This window comes from Saccostrea cucullata, unplaced genomic scaffold, assembly GCF_032062105.1.
Source record: "Saccostrea cucullata isolate Sc308-1 unplaced genomic scaffold, CSIRO_AGI_Scuc_v1 ctg2011, whole genome shotgun sequence".
Classification (NCBI taxonomy): domain Eukaryota; kingdom Metazoa; phylum Mollusca; class Bivalvia; order Ostreida; family Ostreidae; genus Saccostrea; species Saccostrea cuccullata.
In genome coordinates, this window is record NW_026937072.1 from 61,101 (window position 1) to 76,094 (window position 14,994).

General features: G+C 33.6%; 2 protein-coding genes across 3 annotated transcripts; both read right to left on the bottom strand.

Moving 5' to 3' along the window:
• Nucleotides 1-880: 880 nt before the first annotated feature.
• LOC134247184 (uncharacterized) lies at nucleotides 881-4,648 on the bottom strand. The gene is made up of 5 exons (XM_062729525.1): nucleotides 4,543-4,648; nucleotides 3,449-3,596; nucleotides 2,668-2,892; nucleotides 1,477-1,696; nucleotides 881-1,179 (listed from the first exon to the last, which is right to left on the bottom strand). The coding sequence occupies exons 1-5, from the start codon at nucleotides 4,592-4,594 to the stop codon at nucleotides 946-948; spliced, it is 879 nt and encodes a 292-aa protein (XP_062585509.1). The 5' UTR covers nucleotides 4,595-4,648; the 3' UTR covers nucleotides 881-945.
• Nucleotides 4,649-7,870: 3,222 nt separating this feature from the next.
• Nucleotides 7,871-14,980, bottom strand: LOC134247183 (E3 ubiquitin-protein ligase TRIM56-like). 2 transcript variants are annotated; one of them, XM_062729524.1, is made up of 2 exons: nucleotides 14,871-14,980; nucleotides 7,871-9,490 (listed from the first exon to the last, which is right to left on the bottom strand). In XM_062729524.1, the coding sequence occupies exons 1-2, from the start codon at nucleotides 14,978-14,980 to the stop codon at nucleotides 8,155-8,157; spliced, it is 1,446 nt and encodes a 481-aa protein (XP_062585508.1). In that variant the 3' UTR covers nucleotides 7,871-8,154. The 2 variants fall into 2 exon arrangements, with proteins under 2 accessions (XP_062585508.1, XP_062585507.1); XM_062729523.1 differs by lacking the exon at nucleotides 14,871-14,980 and adding an exon at nucleotides 11,890-12,074 and having other exon boundaries at nucleotides 7,871-9,492.
• Nucleotides 14,981-14,994: the final 14 nt, after the last annotated feature.

Genomic DNA, 14,994 nt, shown 5'->3' on the forward strand with positions numbered 1-14,994 from the left:
TTAAAATTTAAATCACTTTAAAGTGCAATTTGTTCAACAAAGTGTTTCTATAGGTGTAGTTGTAAGTGTATGGTGGAGCGTAGTAGGAACGACAACTCTGGATAGAGAATGATATTTTGCATGAAATAGAAGATGACGAACAGTATTCAAACACTAAGTCCATTAAACATGTCACATTTTAGCAGAGCAAACAGCAGACCTCTAAAACATTAGAGATGGGATCAAGTGTCATTAAGGAGTGACCATCCCCTGTTTCATTTTGTAGAACAATTTTGTTTCAGGGTAGTATCTTGATAGTCTTTAAAACTCCGCCATGAAACTTCATGTTATAAAATCCTTGTTCCTTTCGATTTTAAAATAAGAAGGTTCAAGTCGGAGATAAAACTTCATACACTTCTTTACAAATAACATTTTCCAGATGATTACTTGAGTTCTTCGAACTATTTTGAATATAACTTGAATATTAAAATCATGTCACAATAATGTAAAAAAAAAAAAATCCCTTTTAATTTTAAGGTCAAAAGGTCAAGTCTTTACATCCCACATTGGGATCAATTTGGTGTATATATCAGTACATGTGTACTACATGTAACAATTAGTAGGAAAAACGTCACTAAGCAGTTGACTCAATCAGTGATAAATTGCTTATTGCTGACAAGGTCATTGTATCGATCATAGAACTTACGAAATGAAGACTTTCAACGAGACTGTTGATATTCTTGTTTCCTCAACTTGTTTGTCAATAATCTACCTCGTTTTAGAAAATGTCATATGTAGAGCATACTCTTGCTTATCAAACCAACTGAGAGATATAAACTCTGTATGCAGGTGATGATAGACAATTCTTTTTATTTCCAAACGAATTTTAAACGGTAATTGGAGCACTAAGGGATATATACAATAATTTCACTGAATAGAGAATATGAGATTCGTGGATACAGAGTTTTAACCCACCACGCTCCCTGAGGGTATGGCTGAGATCCGCCTATAGAAATTAAGGGACTGGTTTGCGCCCTCAGAGAGTGTGTAATAACCCGTGTTATCTGCCTTCCAGCAGACCGCCTCCCCCTGCCTCTCGGGGCGGTAGGGCAGGGCCTGGGGTTGGTTGTGAATGTGGGCTTCATAGTTTCCATCTGGTATATGCCAGTAGTACACGTGACCATAGGTTTTTAACAGGATCTGAAGTCAAACGAACTGGACATTTAGAAATCTGAGAATCGACTTTTTGTTCCTATGTCCAGTTGATATTTTGGAATAAATATTTCTTATTTTATCAATATTTTAGGTCAAAATGCTTTTGATATCTGACGATATTAAGATATTGATATACGAATCGTTACATGTGTATATGATAAGCTTTTTAGCATATATGAGAATTGTCGATCCTTGGTTTTAGAGTGAGTAGTGTAGACTAATAACAGAGAGATTTTTTTCAGATCATACTCCTAGTAAGGTCATTAAAATTTAATGACACACCTCGGTACCAAGGGGGGATATGTCCCCTCCAACTGGACTATTGCTGCTGGCGGTGATGGGGAGGTATACTCCGTCGTTAACCCAGACGTGATGGTGTTGATTCCAGGCGCTGGACGGCAGGTGGACAAATTTACCGTGGTGCCCTGGACCCACCTTGGACACTACGTACACCTCTCCTCGTGGATCCACCAATAATGTTTCACAATCGTGTTGATCCCAGCTGTAACAAATCTTAATTTTTATATGCCATGTTCTTTATTCTATTAATAGTGACAATGGACAGATTCATTTAAAGCTGAAAGTGACTCGTAAATAGGCATCTGCCATTTTTGTTCATACTCTCTACAATATCAGCACCAGGGTATACTCTTCTCATTAGTTACACCTGACTGCTTTATTGTCATAGGTATCGGCGTGAAATGCCTATCCGATTTCGTTTTGTTTATCTTGCATTACCTTTGTCTTTATTTTAATGCTATTTTTTATGTTTGTGTTTGTATATTGCACTGACCTGTGCACCTGTTGCAAGACTCTCTGGTATCTTACTCTCCGGTATGAGAAGAAGAACACAGTATTTTTTTTTTTGTCGCTACGAGTGCGGTATAGTATAACAATGGTGACGACTGATTACACTGAACAGTGACCAAGTGAGCTGCGATAGGGCCCTCAGATATAGCGAGAGTCCGATCGAATATGGCGGACATATTTCTTTGCGTTCGTGTTCAGCTTTAAAATGAGCCAATCGCATCTTCTCCAGCAAGATCAGAAAACTTTTTGAATGAGTTCAAATTACCGGAAGTTAATTTGTTTTCAAAATGGAGTCCCTCCCAACTTATTAAATTAAAAGGTAGACAAAGTTGGAAACTTCTTTTAAGATACAATATATATTTTAGGAATTTTAATGAACGTTAACTCCATGCTATATACTTGCAGATTAAGGGTCTCCCTACATTAATTCATACCAAGGTTAAGAGAAAGGGGGTATGATGGTAGCCTGCGGTTTGTTTTTCTGCCGAAGAAAATGTGATTAAAAAGGAGCGTAATGCTGATTATTTGCCCATAAAATGCTGACAGAAAAGTTATGGGTTATACTCAGTACATGTACAGCTAGCACACAATGTCATCATATATTGGGTATTTCCTTGTTATTCACTTGTATTCACTACATAAAGTGATTTGACATTCACTGACCTGAATTCCAGAGTACCGTCTAGATTCACACTCTGGTCATGTATGCTGGAGGGTTCTCGGATTCTATAAATAGTATTGGCGTCATAGCCCGCGTTTCCTCCGGTGTCGGAGATGTAGATACAGTGCCCCGACCCCCCGGGACACGGACCACAAGCAATGTCCTCCCAGTCCTGGCTATGAGCTCCATTGATATAAATAGTAGCCAGTCGATGTCCTGATGTAGCGCTATATATAGATAGAATGATTGACTGATTGGTAGATTAATTCAATTAATGATTAATCGATTGACTGATGAATTATTAGTCGTTCATTGAACCACTGATTTATTCAATTGGTTGGTTTATTGGTTAATGGATTTATACACTAATCAAGCAATTTATTGACTCATTCGGTCATATATCTGTTTATTGACTAATCTATTGATTGATTGTCACATGATTGATTGATTTGTGAAAATGTTTAATACATGCAAATAAATCATAATCAGTTTCATTTATAATTATAGGTAATAAGGATAATGTGTATTTTCTCTGAACAACAGCTGAATAATTCAATCCTTTATTTCTTGACTGATCAATTGATTTCATAGTGGACTGATTGATTGATTTGTAAAAAGCGACTACACCAAAATATGAAATAATCACATTTAACACGTAATATTTTTGACAAATAAAAATGTAAATAATAAAAAGGTATTACAATAGTTTTATATGGTAAATATTAAGCGGGTCGCCCCCTTTCCACCGGTTCCTACTGGCTTACTGTACTTTAAAAACTCTACCTTATGGCAAAAATCCGGTGTGTGCCACCCGAGTCGTTATGTGTATAGAGTACGTCATGATGTGTTCTGCTCGCGCATATACCGGAAGCTTCCGTGATAGAGTGACTGGTAACTGTTCCAACGTGGTGACCGCTCTCAAACTGAGCAGCTATTTCAAAAGAATTTCAATTATTTCAGAGATAAAATGCATAAAATTTCAATCTGAAGGGGGAGGGGCTGTGTGTTCCAATTAACGGTCGCAAGAAAAAATACATAACCCGCGTAAGCGGGTTATGTAATTTTTTTCTGCAATAGCTGCGACCGTTAATTCCAGTAATAACAAAGAAAGACACTTTATTATTTATATTTATATCTGATTAAATAATCTTTTAAAATAGGGTCAAAAAGATTTACTATTGTATTAATGATGCGAACGTCTTTATACGTTTCATTGATAGAACAGCCACTGATCAAGAAATCTGTACGGGCCTAATGTAGTTCATGCAGTGATCAACGCAATGGGTTTTCTTAAGAAATACAGGAGAAAATATTCAGTGGATGTAAATATTTTCCAATTAAAGAAGAAGTACAGAGTAACTACACTGTATATTACAATATTCAATTGTTTATGAAAGATTCTTTACAAAAATTCCCCAAGTCAACACTATTTAAGTTATTATCAGGTGTATATTCCTCTGCGACCTGGTAGAACACAAGTAAGTATAATAGTACTCCCATTAATTTATCATTTACAGAGCATGTCTAATCTATTTAACCTAGAAAATGTATTCCACTTGGTATATCAGAAGATATGAGTTTTAATTAAGCAATAAAGAAAAAAATATTGATGACATGCATAAGATCAAGGTCTATGCGCAAAAAGGGAATTCTCTTGTAATACGCAAATGATGTCTCTATAGCTAGTATCTAGTATTAAAATAAAATTAGCCGTGTTTCTAATTTGAATGTTCTATAGGTGTGTATATATCAGTGTTTATCATAGCTGATTGAATTTTGTAATAAATTTAATGAAATGCAGGCATGGGGGTAAATCAATTTCGTGGTGTATGGCGAAGTGGAAGAAGTACGTATCTGTGTCTGATTTGTTTTCTTACCTTTAATTACTGGACAAAACACTAGGAGACAAACCACAACAAAGCGGTCCATAATACGTCTGTCAGAGAAAGTCCTAAAAGAGAAGATAATCGCCAGCTCTGAGATATTTATTGGCCGTTTTAGGTTGACCTTATTGAGGTAACTGATAACGATCTAAGTGAGAAAAGAAATGTGATCTACATAAAATTATATCGAGACTATGCCTTTTTGTCTGTGGAAATTTGAGGTGTATTGCATATTAACAATATTTAGTCAGAACGTAGTGATGTAAATTCTTAAAATCTAAATGGAACTTTATTGAAATTTGAAAATCACAGTATAATTTATCAAAATGAGTTACATCAAAACCTTTCAAGACTTTATACTACTCTTTCCCACGATAATGTCTAAGCGTTTTGGCATCATATACAGCTGCATGTTCAATTAAAAAAATGGACCTATTGTACGTCTCATTGATTGCAAAATTATTTGCCTTGATTTTTTTTTTACACAATTAAGTGCCCCAAAGATGATATGAAACAGATGCCTTGGTTTCAGATTGCAATATCTGTTGGATGTTTGGGGCTCATGTCTTTCAACAATTTGTTGGGATTCCCATGGGTACTAGTTCCTCCCCATTATTAGCAGACATTTTTGGGTCGCCTGTAGAGCATATACAAAGCGACATCTGGGGATCACTCTGTCCGGATATGTGTCTCTCTAGCTGTCTGTCTATCCATGCATCTCTCTGTCTGTCACATCTTATCTTAACTTTCGAGAATTGTACGGAGTATGGCTTAGATATTTTGCAGATATATTGTTTTGGACTTTTGATTTTTATTTAATATACTTTAAATTTTCCAATTATTGCAAAAAAAGTGTAAGTCACCATATTATTTAAGATGTGAAACAAAAAATAAACAGAAGTGTATGTGAACATAAAAAGTCGCACATTTTTTGTAACCAGTATTATGAAAAATATGTAAAAACTGGTTAAAATGAATAATTTTGATGCTAAATGTTCCTACTTATGAGATACTTTTTAATTGTGAATATCAGAGAAACTATTTTACATTTAAAAGTACAATAAAGCAAATGCCTGAATGAAGAGAACTTAGACGGAGTTATTGCCCTTGTCAACATTTTTAAAAGATTGAATAATTAAATAAAGAAATGTGCATTTTTTAAATTCTTTTACTAAACAATATTTATCATTACATCTATTGTAAAGCATTCTTTCAAAATATAATGTTCTATTAGGTATGAATTTAAACTAATTACAGTTTTTGCAAAAACCTATGACATCATAGGAGGGTGGAATTACCTTAATAGGTAAGCATAGACGCTATTTAACTTAATTGTGCATTGCTTGACATTATTTATAACATTCTTATAAATATCAGCGATAGCGTCCACTTCACCTGAACATTTACTGTGAGATTAGCATTTATATAACATATTTATATGGCAGTTGATTTAAAGGTACTTAGACACTGATTTGAAGTTATTATTCTCTCTATAATATATGATTCTATATTTTAATAGCATTTCACACAAAAATTAATTAAAAATCTTATTTCATGTAAAAGATATTAAAATAACAATTTTTTGGGCGGGTTTGATTGACACATCCTTGCTCTTTCACAAATTAATTCTATTCTTAATCCTTAGGAACAGTGGCAATCTCGTTGTGTATAAATGAAAAATATTAATTTTATACATGTAATCCAATTCACAGTAGATATGTTCGAAAGCAAAACAAACACACAATATATATATATATATATATGGACAGATATGCAGTTGTGGTTTGGACTTTTGCTTTAAACATCAACAATAACAAATTAGTGCCCTGTTTACAAAAACTGTGTACATAACACGAGTTTGAAATTCAAAAGAATGACGTATATTTTTCTAACATTTCTACTCTGAATAAAATTATTTTTCTGGATAAAAGTTTTAATATTTCTCATTAATACACAACAAGATTGCAACTTTTCCTAAGGATTAAAAATAAGGTTAAAATTTGTGAGAGTGCAAGGATGTGTCAATCAATCCCACCAAAAAATTTGAAGTTTTAATAACTTTTAAATGAAATAAAATTTTAAATTAATTTTTTGTGTGAAATGCTATTAAAATATGTAAGTCGTAATATTATAGAGAAAATATTGACTTCAAATCTGTGTCTAAGTACCTTTAACTCGAGTATTAATTTTGAATTTTTAGAGGCAGGGTATGAAATTAGCATTTACTTATATATAACATATTTATATGATTTCATGACATTGATGGTACCTTGAAAATGTATGCTATACATATATCGAAAACGTAACTTGGTCCGAATTTTAGAGCCGTGTAACGTCGACTTGATTGGAGCGGAACAGATCAAGCGAGAGGCGAAACATTTACCTGCAACGAAAATATCTCTCTCTCTCTCTCTCTCTCTAAAGCAAACCTTTAATAGCAGGATCTCCTTACTCCTGTCAGAAATACCGGTATCAGATCTGTGTGTACGTCAATTTTATCTTAAAACATACATATATTTAGTACGCTGGATATAGAACAGGACAAACGAGCAAATCCAACAAACTTGTATATAATCCATACATAAATCAATGAATGGTTAATAATAACAACATGACAAAGTCTATATGCCTACTTTTAACAGGTGTTGCAATATTTTCCCTCAAAATAACTTCTTTCTCAAAACTGCAACCACAGCATGGAAAAAACAGTGACGTACAGGTAGCATCGTTTTTGAAAGTGTGGGTGTGTGTGGGGGGGGGGGGGGGGGGGAATAAAATTCTCTATAACTTACCTGACTTTTAAAAAAGTTGGCAAGCAAAAAAAAAATATCGAAAATCCTACTTACCTGACTTCTTTTAATACCAATTCATCGAAAGTTGTATTATATGATTTACTAAATGAGTCTCTAATAAAACAAGTGTCGTGTGCCACAATGCTTACCTTAGTAATTTTAGCCATAATTTGAGACTGAGGTTGGGGCCGTGAAATATATAAACGACTTATATATATTTTAAATTAAAGCTCTAGTTCTTCCTGGACCATAATTTCACATTTAAAAAAAATAATTTTGAATTGTTTTGTCGAAAGAATTTCCGCAGAGAAAAGTTCTGTCATGATTCCCTACCTTTCAATTAACATCATTATAAAAAAAGTTTACTTTAAATGGTTAATTCACAAAATTTGAATTTGCCTTCTATTTATATTTGATGCTAAGGCAGTTTGCACTCTTATTAGCCCATCTCCTTTCACATGTCGATAACAAATTCATATAAAATTCATTTCCAACACTGGATATGAAATAAAACATACATTTCGAAATCAATTTTTGTTTTATTTCTGTTCCTCGTATAATATCAGTCAATTGATATATTAATTATAAAATTTGCGCTATCTAGATATGGACATTGGATTGTAAAAACGAAACTTCCAATATCACTCATATTAAAAAAAAAAGTTATTGTGTTTACATTGCACAGTGAATATATTAGATCCTAAACTGGTCATGATGTATATAATAAAAGCTTCCAGAAGACCATGCATGGTAAGACACTTGATTAAGCAATTTGAAACAACAAAAAAACGCAATTCTTTTATTATCACTTTGTTTATCTTGACTTGTAGAAAGCAAAAGCACCGGTGATTGTAAGGTGTAGGAAGAAAAGCCAACCCACAATTCCCTCGAGATACACGTGATCGGAAGTCCACAAATTATTAGTCAGAATACAAAATCCGGAAATTATAAGAAGGAAGAATAACAAATAAAGTCCTAGTCGAATGACAGAGTACAACTTCCGGCATTTGGAAGTTCCGGTAAACCGTGGTTCTCTTTCCTGTTCCAAGAAAATTGTCTTTTCCTTGACAAATTTCAGGTCTCCAAACCGTATAAAGTGGTATCCAAAATACTGCCATATTTTTCCGGGTTCAAAATTGGGAATCTGTGTTTGGATTGTTTTATTTAGTGCTGATTTTCGGACAACCTCTAGCCCTTTCTTATATTTGGTGAAGCACGTGAATAATTCCAAGCTGACGTCGTCCTCTTGTAAGTCCTCTAAGAAGCCACACCCCCTCCTTGCCTGATTGTGAAGAAGATCGAGTTCTTTGATGTAGCTGTCAATATCTTGGAGGACTTTACTCGAGGTTTCTCGGACTTTTTCTATTTTCAGTTCAGCCATTTTGTCCATTTCGATTGCAAGTTCCCGGGCTCGTAAACGAATTGACGTCATCGTGCTATCGGACTTCTCTTGTATTTTTGTTCGAAGATTGCGTACCTCTGTCAAAGAATCCTGTGTTAGTTTGACCTCGGTTTTCAAATCGTCGAGGTCAAATTGGAGTGCTTTTTGCGATGCCATCAGTTTCTTTATTAAAGGCATTGTTTCATGTTTTTTGTGTGTTTCACAAACACAAGTGACGCATACGGCTACTTCGCACGTGCTACAGAACATCTGCAATGCTTCCCCTGAATGGTTCTCACAACCTTTTTCTGATGCCATATATGACGTAATATTTCCCGTCTCTATGCGCATGATTGTCACATCCCTTCCGGCATCATGTTTAAAAAGTCTATGCTCGTGAATACAAAATCGGCATATATCAAGGTCACAATCTACACACCTGTACTGCGAAATAAGCCAATCTCGTTCACAAATATCGCAGATTCCGAAATAAGGACGCGACCCAAGTTCGTCCTGAATGCAGTTGACGTAAAAATTTGGCGGGAAATCTTTGACGCCGCCTCGTGGCACACAGATATCAGACCTACACTGAGGACATCGAAATAAACGCCCGGATGACGAGGAATGTCTGACGTAATCAAGAAGACAATTCAAACACACCGTGTGATGACAGGGTAGTATTCGCGGGTCTTTGTATTCATCCATGCATATCGGGCACTGCAGGATCCGCTCCCGAAGACGCTCGATCTTATCGTCTTCCATTATACAGCCCTAAAATATAACAAAATAAAAAGAACATGTTCATATATACAATGCGTGCTACATAAAATAAAACAAGAAAAAATAATAATATGAAAGTATGCTTTTTATCTTAATTCTACTTTGATCATCACTGACAAATGACATGATTTCAAATTCAGTTATGTTACATGACGGCTTTGCATTGGATCACCTCAGTGCGTGGCAAGGTTGACTGATGATATATTCATAAATTAAAATTAACCATATTGTCTAGTGTAAATTTTCATTAGTGCAAATTTTGATATATATACTGTAAACATAAAGCTGTGATCTTTTTTCTTTCCTGTTTAACCCAAACGAACACTTAATTTTTGTGTACATCTATTAATCAAATCGAAAATAAACAGTCATGTAAGGTTGCGTTTAACCAATATAGTGTATTATAAATTTAAAATTAACACATAGTTTTCTGTTGAGTGCTAGGTAAAATTTCATAAATTATGCAAATTTTAAATTGTTTATGATAAATATATACATATAGCAAAAAAAAAAATGTATAACCAAGGATAAAGCGTGAGGGATCAGAAGAACTTTAACTATCGATCAACTGTGTACATGATAATGTATTGTTAATTTTAGTGTACATTAATAACTTGAAATGAAGTGAAATGATCATAAACATTTATAACACAATAATTCTTTTTAAGGGAAAATGTAGAGAGAGGGGCGGGGGAGGGGTGGTACTGGGATATATATATATTAAAATTTATGCTAAAATAAATGACTGAAAGTGATTCTCTTAATTTTTTTTTACCTAATATTTAACATGTTTAAATGAAACATTTCGATCGCTAATCAATTATCATCATGATAATATACGTTTTACTGATGTAGTCAATCTGAATTCATTATCAAAATAATTTAAACACATATAATTAACCATATCATCCAAAGTCAGTTAAAGTGCCCCAAACAGTTTCAAAAAACGGCTGAAGATTTTCAACTCAGAAAACAAAGGAAATGTTTTGATTTTGATAGAACAATATTCGAATGATCAGAAAACACATATGATAGCTCTTGAAAGGGGGTATTATATTCTGCACACGTATGGAACAAATACAATGTAATTTTGCTTCGTTAGAGGTGTTATCAAAAAAATTAAATACATTATATTTACATTTCTTTGTATTTGAGTTATATATAACTATCCAATTAAAAACCGCAGTGTAATTGAAAATTTACCCAAAAATATTGATATTTACACATAGTTAATGTACGAAAAATTAATAATATGGATTTTGAGAAAATGACATCTTATTTTGTTTTGTTTTACTCCCCCCCCCCGCTTAAAAAGCGGGATGTGTATAGATGTATACCTTTTATATAAAGACTTTCAAGTTTTTACATTTTGGTCAAAGTAAACGTTTATTTTGAGGGTAGCAAACTGTCTTCTTTGTAACGTAATTCCGCAACTCCTCTCATACCACTGAATGAAATTTGATGAAACTTTCACAGAATCTGTATAAGATATTGCCATTGTGCATTTCCTATTTTACTTTTTGATCCGACACATATTTTGGGTTTCCCGGCCACAGCAAAACATGGACTTTGCCATTTTAACTATATGGGAGGCAGGGGGGGGGGGGGTATCATATAGTGAGCTCATCGCTCACAGTACCTCTAGTTTAATTATTATACGGGCTTTTGAGCTTGAATGCCGTTCGTTGTCTGTCTCCATATATTACATGTACATGATTTAGATACATGTACTTTTGCTCATAACATGAACAACGAAGCTTATGCTAGGTATATTCCATCTAAGACTATGAGTATGATTCATAGATTTGAAGGGACTAACACCCCCGTCCCTGAAGATGTATATTAAGCTTTGGGGTCATAAGAAAAAGGAAAGAAGACACAGTTACTGCTTAATTCGAGGTCTGTATGCCGATCTCATTTACATCAAACTTAGTCAAGTGGGTATAAATCTACAACAGAGTACAATCTTCCATAGACTATAGGCTACAGATAGATATAATCCTACTAACGTTTCAGAAGTCCGGGGCGGTGGTGGTGGTGGTGGGGGTTCACTCAGTGAGTGTTAGGCTAATTAATGCTAAATATAAATTGAATCAAAATCTCAAGAGTTGTTTTTTTATCACTTTTATTCTTTTAAATAATGGGACATATATAATTCGTTAATCAATTATCATAACACTGACTAATATGGTAATTTTTAACACATCTCCACCTACAGATCCGAAATCCTCATGACCCCAATTAATTAGTCAATCTGATCAAAACAATTTAAACCGTGAGGTACAGGTAATAGGGAGGGCGGTTATAACTTTGTTTACAATGGGATTGCTCATTGTGTAGATGTGTACTTTTAAAATTGCTCGATCAATATATTATAAAAATACATACCGATCTTTTCCCAGACTTGCAATCAACAGCTGATCAATACACTAGAAATACACACTGATACACATCGCAACATATTCCTTTGTTCAGTGCGGTATTTTTGGCTGAATTTAGATATTATAAAAGTCATCCCTTGTGTAATGATTAATCGGGAATCTTTTGGCGCGCAATACACATGGTGAAGATCTGTAATGAGTCACAAAAATGTGTATATTTTAAGTTCTTTACCGTTCCTTGCCGTGGGAGACGTTAAATTTTCTTGGGGTACCGTACAGGGGGTTATTTTGTGGTCTGTTTCATTAATATTGAATTTTAAATGATAAAATAAATTGATAGGAAGTAATGTTTTATTATTCCGCTATTGATAGCCTCATAATCTTTTTTCAGCGAATTAAATTTTTCCGTGTCATGTCATGAAAATGTTTTTCTTTAACACCATAAAAAAGTTACTTATTATACATAGTGACTTAAGACTCAAAATTAAAAGAATCAAGTGTAATAATGCTAAACAGACTAATATATGTAGCTTAGATAAGCGGAATATTGTGTTCAAAAAGTACATGTGATCTTGCTATTAACCTACAAGACCTAGATCTAAAACCATGAAAACAGGGTCACGCATTTTTCCGTATATATATTTTTCTGAATTAAAAAAAAGACAAAAAAATCGTTTTAGCCTTTATCCTATTACATTCATTATTTCAATTTTTACAGGAAGAAAATTTATGACAGGGAGACTAGATTGTAAACGTGCATCTGTTAGAAAATACAAATGATCTATGTCCTTCAAAATATCCCAAAAGGAACCTGCTTTTCTTTCAAAGCATATTTTTATCTCTTTAAACAGAAGAGTGTCCAAAGAGTAATAACTCTATTGTTATTTTTGCACGAATCCGAATCGGCTGTTGGCGACAACGTGTGAATGTTTCCTTTAAATTTATAATCAGGTATAAGTTTTAACAGAAATGAAAATAAATTGTACTAGAAAAATGTTTAAAGTGCTTTTTTTGTGCATGTATAATGTCAGTAATTCGTGTCAAGTGCTGACAGCGTGCATGTGTTGTTTGGCACACTACCAGAATTTCCTCTGGCATTTATCAACTACTATCTGTCCTAGAATTTACGTGTTACAGGTACCTCATACATATACATCTATATTTTTGTACATATGTTTCATGGAGTGACCAGTGGCTTTTATCGCAGTTTATTCATGTAAGTAAGATTTGAGCCCATGCATGCAGGCAGTCCACTGTTCAGGTATCTGAAAAGTGACATATACACCATACTGTCCATAGGCACTCCCCATCTTAATTGTTAAAAAAAATATATCTACTATACTATAAACATAACGTTATGTTTATAGTATAGTAGATATATTTTTTTTTAACAATTAAGATGGGGAGTGCCTATGATATACACCTGTTTGATACCACAAAGCATTTACAAATCTGTACATACAATATCATACATTGCTATAAATAACTTTGTATTCATGTACAAATTGGTAAAAGGTTTATACATACATTTATTTTAATATGTTGATCGATGCCGCATTTGACTATTTTGGCAATAGCACTGAGATACCTGCATGTATCTATCTATTAATGCAGTTTCAATTTGCATCTGCCTCTTCAAAGCATGACATTAATATAGAATGCTGTATAAGTGGAAATTTTAGCGCGACGCAAATTTAGCAATTTCTTCCTAAAATCCGGTACTTATTTTATTTTTAGTGAGAAGTAATTTTAGCGATTTTGAAATGCTAACTCAAGAAGCTATTACAAATAATAGGTAATAAAAATGTTTTCGTTTTTATATTCAATTTTAGCGATGTCGTGCACCCTCGCTAAAATAATAAATAACATGTTAATTACACAAGATTTCTAATAACGGGGAAGGGAATTATATGTAGTTCAACTTTAAACAATTTATTGTTTGTTTATTCATCTGTTTTATTAAATATGAATAAAAAACTAGTTGTTCACATGGATCAAGGCACAGAATACGTTCATTGCAATAAACATATAGCAATACAATCTCTTTAAACATGATAAAGTTTGAAAATCATAATGCAAATATATTTTAACAAAGAATGTTAAATTTGTTAAAATTTATAATCTGCAATATCTACATGTATTATAAATCAAGGTGTCTGGGTTTTTTTTTTTTTGGCATTGGTGAACTTTTGGTGTTGTTGTGAGAAGATAGTTTGCAGATATAAAGATGCAATTTGCAAAATGTAAAGAATAATCATTGTTATAAGAGCTGGCTGTATTTGCAAATATTTTTTTTTTTTATTTTGCAGTTGAAGGAAATTTTAGAAGTTCCTTGCTTTTGTCATTTGCAGTTGAAAGAAATATTAAAAGGCATGTCATATAATGAACATTAATCATGTTAATCATGGCTTTACAAAGGCATGTTTGATATTGGATGAAGAATGTCATTAAACACCTCTGATCATGGCAGTCTTTCAAAAGGATATATCCCAGACTGCAACAGGAATGTTGCCATGGATACTGTGGTGCATTCTGGGAAATATAGACACAGTTTGTGCCTCCTATGGTGATAGATCCTATATTTATAATAAATGTCTGCAGAATTGTCAGACAGAAAACTGTACTGGATCAGCATCCATTGCTCGCTTCAAGGAAAATCAGCCCTGGTTTGAAGAAAAGTTGTTTTGGAGTTGTGAAGATGAATGTCAGTATCACTGCATGTGGAAAACTGTAGAGGCATTCCGAAAGGACAACATAGAAGTCCCACAGTTTTATGGAAAGGTTAGAATATTAATATATATGTATGAATTCAATGAAAAGTTAATATTTTTCTCCATTGAACATGACTGGATTTAAAATTTTCTTGATATGGACTGGAACATATGAAAACAAGGCAAATTGGCTTTCTATATGCTGTATGCCTATATTTTCTTGTACAGTATTCTTTTTCTCTGATCTAGTGGCCATTTATACGAGTGTTTGGGATACAGGAGCCAGCCTCGGTGATCTTCTCTATTCTGAATGGCCTGTGTCATCTCCGTATACTGACCTATAGGAAGGTGGTGCCGAGCTCTACTGCTTTGTATTACGTCTGGCATATAGTGGCATTGGT